The sequence below is a fragment of the Silurus aristotelis genome, assembly GCF_946808225.1.
Source record: "Silurus aristotelis genome assembly, chromosome: 2".
Taxonomy (NCBI): domain Eukaryota; kingdom Metazoa; phylum Chordata; class Actinopteri; order Siluriformes; family Siluridae; genus Silurus; species Silurus aristotelis.
In genome coordinates this window covers 1,544,309-1,566,808 of record NC_139575.1, presented here as the reverse complement: position 1 = coordinate 1,566,808, position 22,500 = coordinate 1,544,309, and the positions used below count along the sequence as shown (strand labels likewise).

Here is a 22,500-nt window from a genome sequence, read left to right as displayed (position 1 = left end):
ATGATGTGATGAGTGGGTACACGTGATGATCCTGTAGACGTGATGAGTGTGAACATGTGATGTGACGTGAGCATTTGTGTGTTTATGTTTCAGTGCAGTTAGAGACAGAGGGGCATCAGGCTCTTTTCACCATCAAAATTCGTCACGGCGTGACACCCAAACTCTACAACACGGGCCCAGAGGGAGAGAAAGGTTCATCACCCACCCACACACACGTGATTACACGTCATTAGTCTGATTGGTCAGAAGATAGTGATGGTAGGTTTTGTGTAATTTCAGAGTACAATATCAGCGCTCTTGTAACGATCGCCACCAAAACCTTCCTGCGTTATAACAAGCTCCAGGACCTGATTGACAGCATCCGGCTCTACTATCCCACCGTTACCATAGTGATAGCGGACGACAGCGAAAACCCCAGGGTGGTGTCGGGGCCGTACATTGAGCATTACATCATGCCCTTTGGAAAAGTATGAGATCTCTTTAGGGTTCTCACACATGAGCTTTTTATCTGAAGAGTTGCCTTTAAAACCCTGTGTGTGTGTGTGTGTGTGTGTGTGTGTGTGTGTGTGTGTGTGTGTGTGTGTGTGTGCGTGCGTGCGCGTTAGGGATGGTTTGCAGGTCGTAATCTGGCCGTGTCCCAGGTCACCACTAAGTACATGCTGTGGGTGGACGATGATTTCATCTTCACCGCCAACACCAAGCTGGAGAAACTGGTGGATGTTCTGGAGAAGACCACGCTGGACCTGGTAAGATGCTACACAAATATATATATATTGGGAGGTGGTCGCTTAATAGTAAGCACATTGGACATTGGACTGGGTACACAAAGGTCTTGAGTTGAAATCCCAGTCATGCCAATCTGCCACTCCTGGGCCCCTGAGCAAGGCCCTTAACTCCATAACTGATAAGTTGTATGAATGAGATAAATGTAAGTCGCTTTGAATGAACACATGCTGTTAAGATACAAATCACATCAGGCACACATTAATATCACATCTCTCTCTCACACACACACACACACACACACACACACCAATCTAAAATATATTGAGGTCCAGTAACAGGAAGTGAAAAGAACGTCTCAGTAAGAAGCACCGTGCTCTCAGAGAAACCTGTGAAATTGATTATTTATTTATTTATTTATTTATTTTAATTATGTGTTTATTTCTATCAGTAATAGAATAAGTGATGTAGCTGTAGATGTTTGGGAAGAGGGTGTGGTCAACGAGGAGCTGAGACCAATCCACGGGTAGCAGGTAATGATTCTCACCAGATTCTAGTAATGCTGATGGTGGCCATTAAGAGCTGGCAGCACTTCACCTGAGCTTCTTAGACCCTCCTTAATCAGGGTGGCTGCTATAGACATGCTAGAAACAAGAAGAACAAGAAGAACAGTACGTAAATAACACTTTAAAGGTATACAGTTTCTTGTGGAAAGTCTGGTAACACCTGTTCTTTGATTGTTTTGGAGACACATGCATGTTTATTTAGTTCCTATAGTCTTCTCTTCTTTTTCTTTCGGCTTCTCCCATTAGGGGGCACCACAGCAGATCATCCGTCTCCACCCCCCCCCTGTCCTCTACATCTGTCTCTTTCACACCAACTACCTGCATGTCTTCCCTCACCACATCCATAAACCTCCTCCTTGGTCTTCCTCTTTTCCTCCTTCCTGGTGGCTCCATCCTCAGCATTCTCCTACTGATATACCCCATGTCCCTCCTCTGCACATGTCCAAACCATCTCAATCTCACCTCCCTCACCTTGTCTCACCTTGTCTACAAAACATAATATTTAGTTTATATAGTAAAAGGTAAAAACACACAGTAATGTGAGAGTGGATGAGTGGAAGAAAGTTGTGTGGGAAATTTGTGTCTCTACCAGAAGATCTTGTGTAAGAAGGAGAACAGGAGAGAAGATGTGATCAGACTCCCTCAACCCCACACACACACATATGCAGGTGGAAGTTTAATGGTTTGGGGTTGTTTTGGAGCAGGGAAGGTTCCGGAAAGTGAAAGTGAACCAACATGGCTCCCATTCCACACTTCAACACCATTCAGTTCCGTCTGAGTTCTGTGTTATTTCACTGGCGTCCAGTAGCTGCACGTATCAGATTCAAAACACTGATGTTTGCCTACAAGGCCAAAAATGGACCAGCACCATCTTACCTCAGTGACCTCATCACATCTCGCACTGCACCACGCTGTCTGAGATCCTCCAGCACTGCTCCACTGGTACCACCTTCTCTCAGAATGAGAGGTAAGTACACTTCAAGGCTCTTCTCTGTTCTGGCACCGAGGTGGTGGAATGAACTTCTCCTAGATGTCCGTACAGCAGAGTATTTGATTATCTTCAAGTGACGACTGAAGACCGTCATCTTCCTGAAACACTTAAATGACCACTTCCAAGTTTGTAGAATTCAAGAGTTATAGTTATATTAAGTGTGTAATCTGGTGTACAGTGTAGATTTATTCATTACTAGAGACTCAAAGCACTTTAGTACTTGGATAAGGGTGGATAAGGGTGTCTGCTACATGCTGCCCAGTCACCGCACCTCAATCCTACTGAACTGCTCTGAGATGAACAACAAATCTCCATCTAGTGAAGAACATCTTTGAAGAGTTTTACAAGCGACACGGCAAAATATTTCAGCTGAATGTGTGGAGAAACAAAGTGTCCGATTGCTAAGAGTGTGTAAAACTGTTCTTCTTGCTAATGGAGGATTTGTCACTGAGAATAAAGTGGAACATCTGGATATTTATAGATTTGTTTGGTCAGAGGAAATTTGCTGTTACATAACGGAGTTTGTTGCAAAGAAATAAAATGAGCATGCGCATGTTTCTCAAACACCATAAAACTCTCAGCGTTTCCACACTTTTCACAGGAACTGTATGGTGTTCCAGAGCCAGAAATGAAACTGTTTGTTATGAATGTTTTGGTGCTGTACACCAGCCTCTGTTAGCTCACACACTTCATGACAACGGGAGAAAGGAAAAGAGAAACAGTGTGAGTGAGACTGAGGACAGAACTGGACATTTTTGTGTGGGATCATGAAGTCTGTTATGTGACCTTTTAGACAAAAGAGACATTTAACATCCACATGCTCGTTCTACTGCACATGCACACGCACACGCACACACACACACACACACACACACACACACACACACACACACACACACACATTCAATCTGGTATCTCCAGTAAACCTCCTGAACTTCCGCATCCTGTTAATAAATATTCAGACCAAACAGTAACTCAGTTTAGTATATTCAGTGCTCCAGTTCATCTGGATGTAGTTCTCTTGAATCTGAGACACTGTGTGAGGCATGAACAGCCTAAAGAACCATGAAGTCACTGAGCAACTCCAGAACTTTCAGGCTAGATTTGAGCTGTAATTAATATCAACAGTCTGCTACAAAGTTTCAGGACTACATGATAGTGATGAGAAGATCGGATCATTTTACTGACTCGGCTCTTTGAATCTCGTTCATCAAAATAAATGAATCTTTTTTTTGTCATTCTATTCCTTTGATCAGAAATAAGATAAAATGTTATATTATCAATAATCAGATCTTCAACACGTCTACATACAACAACCTTAACTACAGTTCCAATAATGAAAATATGACAATGCAGCTAAGCACAAGTGATGATAAACACGAGTCGCTTCACCTCTCATATCTTCTGGTCCGTGTCTTTAGTTCTCTAATCACTTGACTCTCATAATCATTGTAACAATAATGTCAAGATTCTGACCCAATTAAAACTGTGATAAAAGAACGAACGCCTCGGACTAGAAGAGTCGAGTACATAACCGATGGAGATTTTGCCATGCTTTGCGCATTCGCGTCCAGTAGAAAATGAATAAATCACTCTTTGAGACGACTCGTTCCTCTGAGTCACATTAAAGACTTGATGATTGATGATGAAACAAATGATTCATGAACAATCGTCACTATTGCATGAACAGTTCTGCTTTTTTAGCTCTATCACTGAACAGTTCACCTAAAGGACATTCGCTGATGAGGATAAGGTTCCCTTTTGATTCTGGTTCCTCTCAAGGATTTTTCCTCATGAAGTCTCAGGGAGTTTTTCCTTCACCACAGTCACCACTGGTTCACTCATCAGGGATAAACATATAAGGAACAAACTTATACATAAGGCACTAAACTATACATTCTTTTATAACCTCTTTATCTCTGTAAAGCTGTTTTGAGAAAAGGTCCATTGTTATACAAATTGAATTAATTACATTTATATTGAAATTCAATTAAATTGAAAATCTGTGAGAATCTACAGTACATTAGCAGCTCATACGCTTACAAGGTTTTGTAACACGCCAACAGATGGCAGCACAAGGCTGCACGCACAGTCACAGGCAGCACCGACCTTCATAAGTCAGTGTGCCGAAAGACAGCAAAACTTGGGTGTACAGGTACGACACTGAGACGAAGCAACAGTCTGCCCAGTGGAAAAGCCCTTTATCTCCACAGCCGAAAAAAGGCGAGTCGGGTCTGCAGCTTAACAAAGTGCATGCTCATCGTCTTTTTCTTGCCAGAAGATGCTCGACATGCTTCAAAAAGAAGACTTACAGTGTGTGTTCCAGAAGAACACCGGGAGTCAAAGGGGTCTATTTTAAAGGTGATGGTGTAGAAATGCAAAAAAAGTACTTTCTTGTAATCAGACCTCGTCTCGGGATTTTTGATACTTGATACCACCTCGTATTACAACATTCTGCTCATTCAGCCTCGTCTCTGCCTCTGGTTTTATCACTGGCTTGTCTCCCAGGTGGGTATTAACAGTGCTCACTAGGGCTCAGTCAATTACTCATTCAGCCAGATTTTATTGTTGATTCTCTGAAATGATTTGGGATTGAATGTTCTCATCCTGGAGTTGTCATAACAACAGGTTTATAATTCAGGTCCAAACCTGCTCTCAAAGTCTGTCTCAGCCACAAACGCTTGTGTGTGTGTTTGTGTAGGTGGGCGGTGCTGTACGGGAAGCCACAGGCTACACTTCCACCTACAGGCAGACCATCTCTATTGAAGCTGGAGAGGAGGACGGAGACTGTCTCCACATGAGACGTGGTTTCCATCACATCATCCGGGGCTTTCCAAACTGCGTGGTCACCGACGGAGTCATCAACTTTTTCCTGGCTCGGACGGATAAGGTGCGACAGGTGGGGTTCGACCCTCGGCTGGCTCGCGTTGCCCACCTCGGTGAGTGTGTGTATACACACACACACAGACACACACACACATACACACACACTGATTTGAGGTGGAGCTTCATATAACCTCTAATAATCTATAATCTCTAAGGCTTTGCTAACAGCTGAAATCACAGTCATATGTACTACAACCCCAATCAAAACAAAAGTTGGGACACTGTGTGAAATGTAAACAAAAGCAGAATGCAATAATCTCATAAATCTATATTTTATTTACAATAGAACCTAGAAAATATATCAAATCTGGTCATTTTAAATTTGATGCTGCAACATGTCTCAATAAAGCAAATGTTATTAAAATGAAACAGTTTGAGAAGCAATAAGTATTTGATGAGGTTAATTGACAGCAGGTCAGTGAGATGATTGGGTAAAAATAGTGTATTTTAGAGAAGCAGATTCTCTCAGACGTAAAGATGGGATTCAGTAATCTGTTAAGAATTTTGACTACAAACTGTGAAACAATAATATTTCTTAACATCAAACTGCAAAACAGTTGAATATCTCATCATTTTCAGAACATAATATCATAGGTTCCAAAGAAGAGAATCTCTGTGCACAAGGCAGCAAGGGTGAAAATCAATATTGGTTGGCCCTGATCTTTGGGCCCTCAGGGGCCACTGCATTTAAAACAGTCATGATTTGGTAATGAAATTACAATTTGAGCAAGAAACTGCTAACTGCAATTTATTACAAATGCATGACTTCATAGTGGAAGAGTCAGAGTGCTGAACTGGTCTGTCTGCAGTCTAGACGTTTCTCCATTTGAAAACATTACGTGCTTCATGAATTAAAAATACAACAAATGAAACCCGGAACTGTTGAGCAGCTAGAATCCTGTATCAGACACATATGGGACAACATTCCTCTCCTAAAACTTCAGCATCTGGTCTCCTCAGTTACCAGATGTATATGGCCAGAAGACTTGATGCTACACAGTGGGAAACATGGCCCTGTACCAACCTTTTTGAGATGTGTTGCAGCCATCAAATCTTTTTTATTGTTAATAAAATACTCATTTGCTTTATGTTATTTTTTTCACAACTTTTTTGGAATTAAAGTTGTAGTTTAGATAATATACTAGCTAACATAGCTAATGGTAGTCATATCATCATATCTTTTGTAAATAATCATAGGTTCAGATTTTTTTTTTAGTTCAGACGTATTTAAAATGATTAAAGTGTCCCATAGACTAGTGTTATCTAATCTGAAACCTCTTATTCCTTTCTGATGTTGAATCTTCTGCTTTATGTTCTCAGAGTTTTTCATCGACGGCCTGGGGTCACTCCACGTCGGCTCATGCGATGATGTCATCGTCAACCATGCCACCAAGATCAAGCTCCCTTGGGGCCAATCAGAGAGCGACAAAGCCTACGCGAAGTTCCGTTACCCTCTGGCTTCCTCGGACGCCACGCGAACAAAAAACGGCCTGCTGTACTTCAAAAACCGCTTCCAGTGTCTCACACACAACTGATCACTGACCTCGGCGTCCCCGTCCCTCATTCTGTCTTCCTCTCCCAAAAGACGTCTCTTTCTTTTTGTGAGTAGCTAAAGAGAGTCATTGAGGGGAACTTTCAGGGTCATGTGGAATCATGTGGGGTCGGTCGTCTATGCCCTTGCTTCCCCTAATTTTTAGTGGGAAAGAAAAACAAAAGACACACACACACACACACACACACACACACACACACACACACACACACACACATATATATAATAGTCTCTTCCTTCTGGAGGGGCATAACCTCATGAAATTGTGACTAACAGTCGAGATATCAGTTGCGAAAGACAGTCGCAAGTTTGTTTTTACGAGTCGAGATGATATCTGCTCTGTCCATATTTGGATTTTTTTCTTTGAAGGACTTCAGATACAGATACATTCCTGTGTTTCTACGTTTCAAGTGGTTCTCGTTGTTTCTTCAGTCATGGATGAACCTCCTTTGATGTTTCTAAAGGAAATTTTGACCTGAACTTCCTTCAGGATGACAGACAGAAAATTAAACCACCTGAAACTAAATGCTGTAAAATGGACATAATGGACATTTTTTTTTTTTTTTTTTTTTTTTACCCTGAAGCACTGAAAAAGCTCTCAAAGGTTTGTGATCACGCCGAAGCCCCCTAAAAAGACAATTGAAAAATGTAGACTACATTAGAAAACGAGAGGCACAGCTTCCTGAATTCCTGACAGGCAGGGAGTGAGGGAGAGACATGCCTCCTGGTCCTGATCGGTCGATATCGATGGTTCATATCATGTGTTTACAGAGTGAGGAGACAAACCAAACATCACCGAGCGCAGCTTTAACAACACTTCACAGAAACGCAAACAGAAACGCTTTTTTTTGTTGGAATACAGTGTGTGTGTGTGTGTGTGTGTGTGTGGGATCATACTTGAGGATCTTCTCTCCAAACATTTGCACTAAAACAAATAGACACACCGAATGGAGAGATGGCACCCGAGTTACTTCAGCACAAATAAACTGATCTGTCCCTTTCTCCACTTCTCCATGTGCTTCAGCAACTAATCCCACATCAATCTTTCTCCATCATCTCCATTACATATAACCGAGTCATGACCTGTGCCTGAGTGATGTGGGCGGAGCTTAGTTTGATTGGCTTGAGATCATCACGGGGAATCTGAAACAACAATAATCTGGTTTTTGGACACAATGCCAGGGGTTTAAGCTCTGAATGGAAAACAGGAATCCAGGCTGGAGTTATAGAACCTGGTGTTTCTCAACACTGCCTTGCTGATCTTACGTATTATCATATCTGCGAGATATCTTTTTCTAACTTAGCAATGCTTGATACCTGTTAACTGCCTTGTCGCTGTGGAAACTTTCCTTGCAGAAAAAGAAGTCGGATTACAGAGAGACTTGTGTAGAGGTTTTTAATCGGATCATGATCAAATCACGAATTTTGTGAAAAAACAAACAAACACTTTTCTTTTTTTGAGTTAAGATCGAAACACACACACACACACACACACACACACACACACACACACACACACACACACACATCCACTGGTACTGTAAAAGCAGAAATATCTACTCCTACATACCTTCTACAGAAAGTCTACCAGGTCCCATTTAAACACGTAGTGGAACTGTTACCAAAGCATCTCTGGAAACGCTTGTACATCTCGGAATCTTCTGCTATAAATCTTGTATGCGGTGAAAAAAGCTCAGGTGATGGACTGTATATTCTGTAGGAAAAGCGGGTCTCCAGGAAACATGGGGAAGTGGAGACGTTAGACTTCTGATTAGAAGAGTTGTGAGTTCAAAACCCAGCACCACCAAGCTGCCACTGATGGGCCCCTGAGCAAGGCCCTCAACCACCACCTGCTCGTTTTTATAAATGAGATAAATGTAAGTAAATCTGGATAAAGGCGACAAATACTGTAACTGTAAATTGGCAGAATAAGTTTGAAATCAGACAAACTCAAACAAAATATTACAGTGTATAAAAGGGGCGTGTCAGAACAGCGATGCTTCCTGGCATTTTTTTATTTTTATTTGCTAAAACATTGGGCATTCGAGGTGGTATCAAAAAGTTTATGTTGTAACTGGTGTTGTTCAGACCACGTGCATTACCACAGCTGTGATTTTATCACGGACAGCGAGTTAGAACAAAGAGCAAACCTGAAATTCTGTGTGAAACTGGGCCACAGAAGTGTCTGTGTGAGATACATTTAACATACGATGCTGGAACGAGTCGTTCGAGGTGTTTCCAGTGGCAAACGTGCTTCAAGAGCAGAAGAATCTCACTGGAAGACGAGGAGAGATCAGGAAGACTTTCAATGAGCTCAACCCACGAAAATGTTGAAACTGTTCGGCAACTCATGCACGATGATCATCGGAGAACAATCCACACGATCTCACCTCCGCTCACACCCTACTCGCCAGATACGGACTTCACCCCCTCGAAAAACGAAGATCCAGCTCAAAGCTTGCAGTGTTGACATTTCAATGATTCCACACGTGATCACGTGGAAACGTAGATAAATAAAGTGCTTTTTTGTAAACGGAGCGAGTCCTGAAACTAGATGACACCACCTCATGTTAGATCTGGACACGCCCCCTTCAGGAAGCCCTTATAATACAGGGCATGAGTGTAAAATGTGGTGTACCCACAAAGTTTTCTTTATTTTAGATCACAAAGAAATGAAAATAGCATGTTCTACGCTCCGTAACCGTGACACGGCATCCGGTAGAAAAGCAGAAGTGAACGTCTCTATTTTGTCTCATAGTGTTTGTTCAGAATGCAGGCTTTCCTCACAGGACTGAAGCACGCAGTCCAGATAACCAGAGAAACCCTCAAACCCCATGTTCCTTCCTCTCTGTAGGGCAGCTTGATACGTGAAAGACTCGAATCATCAGATGTTTGGGCAAAAATTCACCCAGTGATTCAATTTACTACGTTTACCCCAACAGAATTACCCCCTGGTGTCGTTCGGTGCAGTAATCCAGGTGGCGCACCGTGCATTTACAGTGGTGCAGTGGGATTCCATTTCATTGTTTATTTGCTCATGCGAAGTTGAATGAATAAATACTTTGAAGGGGTAAAGTTGTGAAAGTGATTCCTAGCTTTAAAAAAAGAAGAATGTGAATGCCTGCTGTAAGCTGATCATCCGACAGCAGGAGGCGCTGATCACTAAGCTTTTCACCTCAATCATTTTGGGCCAGTCTGTAGTCGTACCCCTTTGATGTGTGTTTAATGATGTCACAACTCGATCTGAACCTGATGTTCAGCGACCTCGGTTTTCTGTCCGCGGTTCTGAGACGGCGAATTTGCCGTGTACTTGAACGTTGACGTTGATTTGGCGATTGCTAACACAAAAATCTTTTGCTGTCAAACCCTGTCTTTTTACTTTACGTGTCCTGCTGTGAAGGTGTTTGTTTGTATTTTTTACATCTTGATTGTTGTTACACCAAAAAAACAAAAAAAAACAAAAAAAAAACAGAAAAGTTAGTTTATTAATTAGACTTTATTTATTTATTTATTTATTTATTTATTTATTTATTTATTTATTTAGCTGCCACACACTGCATTTCATGTTCACGTCTCCTCAAGTAGTGCAAATGAGTGAGGAACAGATCAAGAACCAGAGCAGGAACTCAAAAAACAGAAAGACAAAGAAGAATGGATTTGAGGAGAACTTCTTGAGAAGCTCCTACTCCTGTGAGGAACCCAAGCTGGTGAGAAGAACGCGAGATGTCCCCAGTACTCAGATGGGCTCTACAGATGGTGCTGAATGCGCTTTAAACCCCACCCATGGTCCTTTGAACTCACTTCCTCTTTCTGTGTCCCTGCATGCGGCCAGTTATCACCACTAGGTGGCGCCACAATTGTTAAATACTCCAACAAAACTCCAACTCTTGAACATTTCTACAAAAATTCAAGTGGAATATTTTTTTTCCCCAAATAAAAAAACAACAACCACAACAGAATGATAAAATGTTAATTACTTTCTTTTTTGTACATGTTAACGATTCTCTGGAACTGTTATGGAATGAGATTAAAAAAAACTTCAATCTCTTTTTGTCATTCTGAATTTTTTTCATTATTATTATTATAATTATTATTATTATTATTTGCAACTGTTAAAACTACAGCAGCATAATAATGATATTTATCAGCACAGAGAGGACAAACATCTAGTGCAGCACTAGTGAGTCTCTTGTGGGTGTGGCCTGTCCCTATTTCTGTATTAATTAACATTTAAAAAGCTAGCTATTTACACAGAAATGAAATGCACACTAATATTTGTAAATAAACAACATCCTGCCCTCACACTAGCAACATTCCCAGACTGGATTATTAAAGCAAACTAACTTTATATTAGCAATGTACCAGAGACACCGTCGATCTCTGCTGCTTCTTTCTGTGATTTATTTTTTCTATGTAATGGTTAACCGTGAGATTACATGGGGCAGGAAGGTATAAAACAGGTGACATGGAAATAATTACAGCTAATGAACTAAACAAAATCGTGAATCATTTGGAAATGTTGATTTATTACATCAGTTAGACTTTTGAACCAATAACGTATGATATGCAAATTAGTAAACTCAGATAGCAAAAGTAACAAGTGCCACATGTGATGATGAAGCAGATGATGGTCGCTGTGGAAATGCTGCAAAAAACAAATCAGTGACCAAACAAAAATATCAAGACTCTGATACTGAAATCCCAGTCGAGTTTGCATATATCTAATTTGCATATTTATGAATATAAATGCTTTAAATAACTGCAAAGAAAGAAAGAGATCTTTAAAACTGTGGAATTGTAAAAAAAAAAAAAAAAAAAACGAGTTTAAATTATTGAGATCGGATCATTTTAGTGAATCGGTTCTTTGAATTTTTTTAGTCATTAAGTTTACTTCATTCCTTTGATCAGCAATAAGATAAAATGTTATATCATCAATAATCAGATATTCAACACGTCTACATACACCAACTTCTAACTACAGTTCCAATAATAAAAATATGGCAATGCAGCTAAGCACAAATGATAAACAGAACGAGTCGCTTCAGATCTCTCATCTTCTGGTCCATGTTTTTGGTTCTTTTGTCATGTGACTACTATAATTACTTAAACAATAATGTCAAGATTTGGACCAAACAAATGTGATCTATTGCATTGTGTAGCGTAAAGGGGGAGTCACGCGATAAAAGAACGAATGACTCGGACTAGAAGCATCGAGAGGTAAAGCGATGCTTTGCTCATGTGCATCTTGTAGAAAATGAACGAATCATTCTTCTGAATAACATTCAAGATTTGTTTAAAATAAATAAATCGTTCATGAACGTCTCTGGGTTACGTATATAACCATGGTTCCTTGAGGGAACGAGATGCTGCATCAACAACGCTTTGAGAATGTTTCTGCGTATCCACGCTCTGAATCACGTGTGTAATCTGTCCAATGGAAAGGCGCGATGTCACCAGCGGGGTTCATCATGACCAGAACTCTATAAAAAGCAGATGTGGTGGAGACGGCGATATCTTCTGCGATGGAAGGAAGCGCTGCAGGGATGCAGGGAGTTTGGCCTGGAGACACAGCGTCAGCAAGGATACATACGTAACCTAGAGACATTTCCCTTCAGGAACTCGAGCCGCATCAGCAATGCTTTGGTAACGACAGTCTCACCGCCAGACTGACCAGACCCTGCCTAGTGTGGATTGGTGAAGGACAGAGGAGCCAGGAGTGGCCCTAAGGTCAAGGCTGTCAATGGTCAGAGGGTGGACAGGTGCAGCCTTGGCCATGCCTGTACCAAGTGAAAGAAAACACAGTGCAATGTTTGATGGTTGATGTAGTAGACCACAGATGTGTTGTCCGTATGGAACAGCACATGGTGGTCTGAGAGAAAGTGCACGGCTAGCATCTCTATGCAGTTGATGTGCCAGATGGGATTTGAGGGAAGCGTCTGTCGTTAGCGTTACGTGACGACAAGGAGCTCCCAACACTGGCCCCTGACACAAGATCAAAACCTCAAAAAAAAAAAACATGCACGACGTGCAGAACCGTGTAAAATATAACGTGTAAAGCGTGTAAAAAAACGTGTAGGTTTCCCACATGGAGTTCATTAGGTGTTTGTGTAAAAGTAGGAGTGGAAGATTTAGCAACTCTAAAGTTCAACAAGATGCAAAATGACTGAATATTTTCCTGAGAACACTCGAGATAGAGTTTATAGAGACGAGAAATGAAACAGGGTCACGCTCCAGTGAGGTGCGACAGAGAAGCTGCGGCTGAATCGTCTGAAGAACGAGGGAGGAATACAAATAACAATATCATCCACAAACATCATAGTCCAGGGAGACTCTGACCTCGTCTGTCAACCTGTCGATCACCACTGTTTGCAATGGTGATCGACAGGTTGACAGACGAGGTCAGAGTCTCCCTGGACTATGATGTTTGTGGATGATATTGTTATTTGTGTTGAGAGTAGGGAGCAGGTGGAGAAGATCCTGGAGAGGTGGAGGTAAACACTGGAGAGAAGGGGAATGAAAGTCAGTAGGAGTAAGACAAAGTACATGTGTGTGAATGAGAGGGAGGGCAGTGAAGGGGTGCGGTTGCAGGGAGAAGAGGTGGAGAAGGTGGAGGAGTTCATTTACCTGGGGTCAACAGTGCAGAGTAATGGAGAGTGTGTTAGAGAAGTGAAGAAAAGAGTGCAGGCAGGGTGGAGTGGGTGGAGAAGAGTGATAGCAGGAGTGATTTGTGATAGAAGAGTATCTGTGAGAGTGAAAGGGAAAGTTTATAGGACTGTGGTGAGACCTGAGATGTTGTATGGATTAGAGACAGTGGCATTGAGTAAAAGACAGGAGGCGGAGCTGGAGGTAGCAGAGCTGAAGATGTTGAGATGTTCGTTGGCGATGGACAGGATTAGAAATTAGTTTATTAGAGGGACAGCACATGTATGAGGTTTTGGTGACAAAATGAGGGAGGCGAGATTGAGAAGGTTCGGACATGTGCAGAGGAGGGACATGGGGTATATCAGTAGGAGAATGCTGAGGATGGAGCCACCAGGAAGGAGGAAAAGATGAAGACCAAGGAGGAGGTTTATGGATGTGGTGAGGGAAGACATGCAGGTAGTTGGTGTGAAAGAGGCAGATGTAGAGGACAGGGGGGTATGGAGACGGATGATCCGCTGTGAAGACTCCTAATGGAAGAAGCTGAAAGAAGAAGAAGAAGAAGAAGAAGACATCTGAGCAGCTATGGGGTTTAGGGCCTTGCTCAGGGGCCCAGGAATGGACTGGTGTGACTGAAATTTTAAATACATTTATACATATATATATATATATATATTTCAACAAGTTGGACAGTCTTAAAAAGCATTTTACTACATGTTATATTATTTATTTAACAAGCTTCTATATAAGGCCATTATAACACTCCATAATCATTTAAAATCTCAATAACTTGTTATAAAGACGTGCGCATGGATTTATAAAACATGCCTTTACTTGTGAGGTGACTTTTCAGGTTTTTTGTGCATCAGTAATTCTGAAAAGATATTTGTCAGCAGAAGCGTCGAGCAGTCTCAGCTATGGCAGTTTGGTGCTGCTGGAGTTTGAACTTCTGACCTTCCTTGTATCCAGAATCCAGTTCCTTAACCACTGAACTCCCACTTCCCATGTAAACATATCATTAAGGCTCTGTCTTCATAACACAGCCACAAAAAAATTACAGACTTGGAGAGGAGAAGAATCCCGTCAAAGGAACAGATCATTTCTGTTTCTTATCATTTGTTATTTGAAGCCCCGCCCCCTTCAGGGATTACAGTTTAAAAAAAATAAGTGATGTCACCTTTGATGCATTAATCACAGACTCTATAAAACAAAGAACAAGACAAAAACGTCCTGGGTGGTCTAACACCACGCCTGCTCCTGGTCCTCATGTCTGTACTGGAGAGTAAAATGGTGTCACTCTCACTTCCTTTCATTCCTAGTGATCTAGATCTCAGTTCAACCTTTTATTTTGAAGGTGACCTTGTGCTCCAGAAGGCCGATCCAGAGTTTATTACTGCAGCATCTATTTTCTGACCTGTGACTTTTGACCCTTTCTTGTTGATGGAAAAAAACAAGTTCAAAAATGTGTGTGTTACTGCTGTGTAGTGTGAGGCGGAGATTTCTGACTCGTCCTCTGATGCAACACCAGAAAGAAGGAATTAAAACCTGTAAGTTGGTCAGCGTTGGAAAGGCACAGATTGCACAGGGGTTTGTTTCCTCACAAAGTTTTCTTCAGGCTGACATGAAGAAAAAAACGTTTATTATTAGTATCAAGCATTTATTAGAGTCATCTTTAAGTGTGTGTGTGTGTGTGTGTGTGTGTGTGTGTGTGTGTGTGTGTGTGTGTGTCATAAAATCCATCCTTATGTGTACCCTACATTAATTCACCATCAATGACTAGGTATAAAGTTGTGGCTCCAGTGAAAGGAGACGTGTTGAATTGTGATCATTGTGTTTGTTGCTTTAGTGATGATGTTCATTGTGACTGTATGAGATCCTCTGTGTGATGCAGCTCTGATCTACTGCACTTCTCTATTATACTGATGCTTTCTGTAGATGTGGAGTCATAATGATGGGATTAAGAGGTGGATTGATTCAGGTAGAACATCACTGAAGGTCTCGGGTGAAATACACGACCTGTAACTGATATAAATATAAATTTAGAGTTGACTATTAGAAAGCACCGACACGGGACACTCCTACCATACAGTTACATAAACATGTCCATAACCTAACGTTATGATGCATCACATGAAATTAAAGGAATTGTGCAGAATAAATGAATTCTGGGTAAAAAGAAAAAAGAACATATAAAATGAATCTGGATCATCAGTAGCAGTTCTACTTATTATCAAACACGTCATGGGGAATGTGAGATTAGTGAGAATAAATAAAGTGAGTCGATAAAATCTCCAGCAAATGAGATTCAAGTTCTGAGGAATGTGGATTTTTATTATTAGACGGAACATTAGCAGAGATGAGTGACATATTACATGAGCTCTTCATCAGAACTGGGATAGGCCGAAGACAAAAGATTCAGCACAAGAGCAAAGATGGAGAGATGGAGAGATTAAGGTGCAGATGAATCTGGAGAGATTTTTATTAATAAGCAAGAAAACGATGAAACTTTTATCGGCGCTCTACATCCAGAAGTTCCGTCTGCCGTCTCCACTGTAAAACTGACGGTGTAAAATAAACAATATAAGAGTTCATTTTAACACTATCCTGATGTTCCAACAAAAATTAATTACTTATAAATCAGTAAAATAAAATATGTTGCAAAAGTTGCACAAACATCACTGTTGTCAAAAATGTGAATAATAAATAGGATAAACATTTTCCAAAAATTACTTGTTAATTTACAACAAATTAGAAATAGCATAGCTTCAACTAAAGGAAACAAATAAACTTCCCAAAACACAAACTCTGAAAAGCGTTCATTTAAACACTATATTTAACAATGAGGAAGTAAAACATACATGCTTTTTTCTGCTCCAGAAGCGCACTGTATATCAAAATGCTTGTAAAACTGCAGATTTTCAAGTTTAAAAACAGTTTCCTTGTCTTCAACACTGCATACTACAAACGCATAAATAATCAGTCACAAGCTTATTGACTATAAATGATATACAATTGTCAATAAACAGGATCTTGGCTATTTTGAAAAATACAGGAATTACATGCTTTAACGCAGCGGTCCCCAACCCTTTTTTTCTGCCATGGCCCAGTTTAATGTCAGACAATATTTTGGAACCTAAACCAAAATATTAAGGTGTGGTGGATAAATACAACTAATTTGAATTTACTGCTAATGTATTATGTGTACCGGCCGGAGCCCCTTTAAGAAGGTAGTGGATGGAGGTAAGACATGTGACCGTAAGATATGAGTGTACAACCAGTTGAAGTAATGTCCATTGATGATTTTTGCCCTGAAAGTGGTATCCCACCTTTGAAGCAACTTGGACGATATTTCAGTATTGAAGAGTAGTGAAAAGTCTGGATTCACCTTAAATAAAATCCACATAAATAAGAATTTAGAATCCTGTGCATGACACTTTGAATTAATCTCCAAACTTACCAGTCCATTAGTGTTAAAAAAAACGAGGAAAGGTCTTCAGAATGTCTGTTGTCTTGATCATGGACAAGCCTATGCCTATACTGAAAAGTCTCCTTGATTCTGAGTAAGACCGGTGCATCATCTGTGGAATGCGTACAAAAGGCAATTGCCTCTCTTAAAGAATCCTCATCATGCTGCTCAGAACTGGAACATCTGTTTAACGAAAGGTCCACTCAGGTCAGTCTCACTTCTCTTGGACAACAGTTTCTCTTGTTGGTGTTCCTCTGCACTCTGGTCTTCAGTCACCATCTTGTCCAGTCCCACTGTCTGCATCCAAAAATGTTCCTATGGCATATAAAACATTATAAAGTTAATTATTCACCGTGACAATCTAAACAGCTTTAATATAGGGACCTACACTCCTGCCAGGACTACTGTGAGCAAGAAGCAAGACAAGATGTGATGGGGGAGTGGGGGTGGGGGGCTTACAACTAACTTTTGAGAGCACTGGCACCACTAAATTCTACAGTTGGCAGTGCTGATTGATCAGACAATAATTCTATAATTATTGGCTGAATTTGGATGCTTCCCATGAGCATCTTGTGGCAATGTTATTAATTCTGTGGTGAATTCAAAAGCTTTCTCCCCGGATCTATTAGCCCTGTTTTGTAACTACTGATGCATATCAATAATACATCATTAGAAAGATCATTGATAAGAACAGTGCTGCATAATCCAAAATTTCGTTTTGATTGCAGTTAGATGTTTCTCATATGCAACAGAAATCGCAGCTCTTCTTCTTCTTCTTCTTCTTCTTTCGGCTGCTCCCATTAGGGGTCGCCACAGCGGATCATCCGTCTCCATACCACCCTGTCCTCTATATCTGCCTCTTTTACACCAACTACCTGCATGTCTTCCCTCACCACATCCATGAACCTCCTCCTTGGCCTTCCTCTTTTCCTCCTACCTGGTGGCTCCATCTTCAGCATTTTTCTACCAATATAATTCATGTCCCTTCTCTGCACATGTCCAAACCATCTCAATCTCGCCTCCCTCACCTTGTCACCAAAACATCCTACATGTGCTGTCCCTCTAATAAACTCATTTCTAATCTTGTCCATCCTCGTCACTCCCAACGAAAACCTCAACATCTTCATCTCTGCTACCTCCAGCTCCACCTCCTGTCTTTTACTCAATGCCACTGTCTCTAATCCATACAACATCGCAGGTCTCACCACAGTCCTATAAACTTTCCCTTTCATTCTTGCAGATACTCTTCTATCACAAATCACTCCTGTCACTCTTCTCCACCCACTCCACCCTGCCTGCACTCTTTTCTTTACTTCCATAACACACTCTCCATTACTTTGCACTGTTGACCCCAGGTACCTGAACTCCTCCACCTTCTTCACCTCTTCTCCCTGCAACCGCATCACTCCACTGCCCTCCCTCTCATTCACACACATGTACTCTGTCTTACTCCTACTGACTTTCATTCCCCTTCTCTCCAGCGCATATCTCCACCTCTCCAGGCTCTTCTCAACCTGCTCTCTACTCTCACCACAAATCACAATATCATCTGCAAACATCATAGTCCAGGGAGACTCCTGTCTGACCTCGTCCGTCAACCTGTCCATCACCACTGCAAACAGGAAAGGGCTCAGGGCCGATCCTTGATGCAGTCCTACCTTCACCGTGAACCAGTCTGTCGTACCTACTGCACACTTTACTGCCATCACACTGTCCTCATACATGTCCTGCACCACCCTCACATACTTCTCTGACACACCTGACTTACTCATACAATACCACAACTCCTCTCTCGGCACCCTATCGTACGCTTTCTCTAAATCCACAAATACACAATGCAGCTCCTTCTGTCCTTCTCTATACTTCTCCATCAACATCCTCAAAGCAAATAAGGCATCTGTGGTGCTCTTCCTCGGCATGAAACCATACTGTTGCTCACAGATGGTCACCTCTTCTCTCAGCCTGGCTTCCACTACTCTTTCCCATAACTTCATGGTGTGACTGATCAACTTAATTCCCCTGTAGTTACTGCAGGTCTGCACATCTCCCTTATGCTTAAAGATCGGAACCAGCACACTCCTTCTCCATTCCTCAGGCATCCTCTCCCCTTCCAGAATCCTGTTAAACAATCTGGTTAAAAACTCCACTGCCATCTCTCCTAAACATCTCCAGGCTTCTACCGGTATGTCATCTGGTCCAACTGACTTTCCATTCTTCATCCTCTTAATCGCTGCTCTCACTTCCTCCTTACTAATCCTATCTACATCCTGCTTCACCAACTCCACCTCCTCCAACCTTCTCTCTCTCTGATTTTCCTCATTCATCAGCTGCTCAAAATACTCCCTCCATCTTCTCAACACACTCTCCTCACTAGTCAACACATTTCCCTCTCCATCCTTTATTGCTCTAACTTGCAGTACATCCTTCCCAGCTCGGTCCCTCTGCTTGGCCAATCGGTATAAATCCTTTTCTCCTTCCTTAGTGTCCAACCTCTTATACAGTTCCTCATATGCCTTTTCCTTGGCTTTCGCCACATCCCTTTTAACCTGCTGCCGCAGCTCCTTGTACTCCTGCCTACTTTTCTCATCACTCTGTCGATCCCACTTCTGTTTTGCCAATCTCTTTCCCCTAATGCTCTCCTGCACTTCCTCATTCCACCACCACGTCTCCTTGTCTTGCTTTCTATTTCCAGATGTCACACCAAGTACTTTTCTAGCTGCCTCCCTCATCACTCCTGCAGTAGTTGCCCAATCATCCAGCACCTCTTCACCACCACCAAGCCCCTGTCTGACCTCTTCCCTGAACCTCACACTACACTCTTCCTCCTTCAGTTTCCACCATCTTATTCTTCTTTCAAACCTTACTTTCCTCCTCTTCTTCTTCGCCTCCAAAACCATCCTACAGACCACCATCCGATGCTGTCTAGCTACACTGTCCCCCGCCAACACCTTACAGTCTCCAATCTCCTTCAGGTTGCATCTCCTACACAGAAGATAATCCACCTGTGTGCACCTTCCTCCACTCTTATACGTCACCCTATGATCCTCCTTCTTCTTAAAATACGTGTTCACCACTGCCATTTCCATTCTTTTAGCAAAATCTACCACCATCTGCCCTTCCACATCCCTCTCCTTAAAACCATACCTACCCATCACCTCCTCATCACCTCTGTTCCCTTCACCTACATGCCCATTAAAGTCTGCCCCAATCACCAATCGTTCTTTTCTAGGTACACCATCTACCACTTCATCTAATTCACTCCAGAATCTTTCTTTCTCCTCCATCTCACAGCCAACTTGTGGAGCATAGGCACTGATGACATTTATCATCATCCCTTCAACTTCCACCTTCACGATCATCACCCTATCAGAAACTCTCTTCACCTCCACTACACTCTTACTGTACTCTTCCTTCAGAATCACCCCTACACCATTTCTCTTCCCATCCACACCATGATAAAACAGTTTAAACCCACCTCCAATGTTCCTGGCCTTACTCCCTTTCCACTTGGTCTCCTGAACACACAACACATCTACCTTTCTCCTCTCCATCATATCAGCTATCTCTCTCCCTTTACCCGTCATAGTTCCAACATTTAAAGTACCAACCCGAATCTCTACTCTCCTACACTGCTCCTTTTCCTGCCGTCTCTGTAGACGCCTTCCTCCTCTCCTTCTCCTCCTTCGGCCAACAGTAGCCCAATTTCCACCGGTACCCTGTCGGCTAACGATACCTGTGGCGGTCGTTGTTAACCCGGGCCTCGACCGATCCGGTATGAAATTCTCATTTGTGATCCGCATATTTGATTTGGCACATGTTTTACGCTGGATGCCCTTCCTAACGCAACCCTCCCCATTTACCCGGGCTTGGGACCGGCACTAAGAGTACACTGGCTTGTGCCCCCCTAATGGCTGGGTTAGAAATCGCAGCTCTTATCAGGCAATAATGTGATCGCATTAGTGTGACCTGAACAAAATATTGTTGCACCAACAGGAAAAAAGGCCAGAAAATGCAGTCACAATCTGATGAAGTATTAAACTGCGGTTGAGTAAAATTCTTCACTGGTTCCCTGCAAAATATCTAAAAATAAAATGTCTAAAAACAAATACATCTATTGCACAAAAGCAACAAGTAGAATTGAATAAAAATTAAAATGATTTACAGGAGCAAGCATTAGTTAGGGACAGTTTTTATTTTATAACAAGTATTTGCAGTGTTGAGCAATAACATTCTAATCATTCTATCTAAGTCTAATCATTCTAATCACAGTCATATCTGTTGAGTCCTTGAATGCAACTGCCAACCAGGTGTTTCAATTAAAATGCAGCCCCCAATTTAAACACTAGTTTTTGTTTAAGATACTCACATAGCATTTTTTTTTTTTAAATGGATACTTCATTGACGGAAAAATTGTCACACCACCAGAACATACTGCTCTCTCTGGTTCCTTGAGGGAATCCTCCTTGGACAGCAAAGACAGACTACATAAAAACAAAAACACAACCCTCACATATACAAACATGACAAGAGTTGCGTTGACTTACAGCCACTAAAACCATCATAAGTGCAATTTCTAACAATACAATACAATAAAAACTGTAAGTAAACAGACACTAATAAAACTAAAATAGGCTAAAACCTACAGAATATGAAATATATACAATATAACAAATACACAAATAAAGTAAGCAGGGTTTAGCAACTGGGTTTACAAGGTGGGCATTGACATTTTTTGTGTGTATTTAATGTTGGTGAGTAGCTATCTATATATACGTCAGGAAGCTACAGACTTAAAAAAGAGTTAAATAAGATTTTAAGAGCAAATAGCTCAAGACAACAACCATCCTACCCGTGCCGAAGAAGTCTACAGTCTCCTGCCTCAATGACTACGTCATCAGCGGGCGACATTGCGTAAACAGGAAGCTACAAATGGCTGCGAGATGGACCAGACGCTAGCTCCAGCGAGAGAAGGTAAGCGCCGCAGGGATGCAAGGAGTGTGGCATGGAGATGCAGCGTCTCGTTCTCTCGGGGAACTAGGGTTACGGTCGTAACCTAGAGACGTTCCCCTTCAGGAACTCGAGCTGCGTCAAACCGCTATGGGAACGAGTGTCCAATCACGCCACACTGACCAGACCCTGCCTAGAGAGTGAGGGCCTCAGGACCAGCACGCAGGACAGAGGAGCCCGGGGTGGTTTTGAGGTCAAGGTCATAGAACCTGACAAAGGTCAGCGGGGTGGACCAACCCGCCGCATCACAGATGTCCTGGAGTGGGACTCCAGCGGACCAGGCCATCACAATTGCATCCACAACCCATCTGTTTAAAGTCTGCTTATTGGCCGGGAAACCTTTCCTATTAGGGCCATAGCAGACTAGCAGCTGCTCTGACTTCCGCAGGACGAGTCCTCCTCTGTTTACTGCAGAATGCCTGCAACACGACAGGACGTGAGGGAGCCGAAGGCACCTTAGGCATGTACCCAGGTTTCGGATAGAGAAACACTCTGGCCATGCCAGGGGCAAACTCCAGGCGAGACGGGGCCACGGACAGAGCCTGCAGATCCCCGATCCTCTTCAGGGAGGAAATCGCCAGAAGGAAGGTGGTCTTAATCGACAGAAACCTAACGGCCACATCGGCTAAAGGCTCAAAGGGGGGCTCAGATAGAGCCGCCAGCACAACCG

At 42.1% G+C, this 22,500-nt stretch overlaps 1 protein-coding gene across 3 annotated transcripts in view; it reads left to right on the top strand.

The window, feature by feature from the left end:
- Window positions 1–10,765, top strand: part of b4galnt1b (beta-1,4-N-acetyl-galactosaminyl transferase 1b) — a 66,901-nt gene extending 56,136 nt beyond the window's left edge. For 2 of the 3 annotated variants that reach the window (XM_083563344.1, XM_083563345.1), the window contains exons 8-12: window positions 94–192; window positions 280–467; window positions 606–746; window positions 4,982–5,219; window positions 6,487–10,765. In XM_083563344.1, the coding sequence (XP_083419470.1) occupies window positions 94–192; window positions 280–467; window positions 606–746; window positions 4,982–5,219; window positions 6,487–6,701 (881 nt within the window). In that variant the 3' untranslated portion in view covers window positions 6,702–10,765. The remainder of the gene's footprint in view (window positions 1–93; window positions 193–279; window positions 468–605; window positions 747–4,981; window positions 5,220–6,486) is intronic. The other variant, XR_014537072.1, reaches the window with a different exon arrangement.
- Window positions 10,766–22,500: the final 11,735 nt, after the last annotated feature.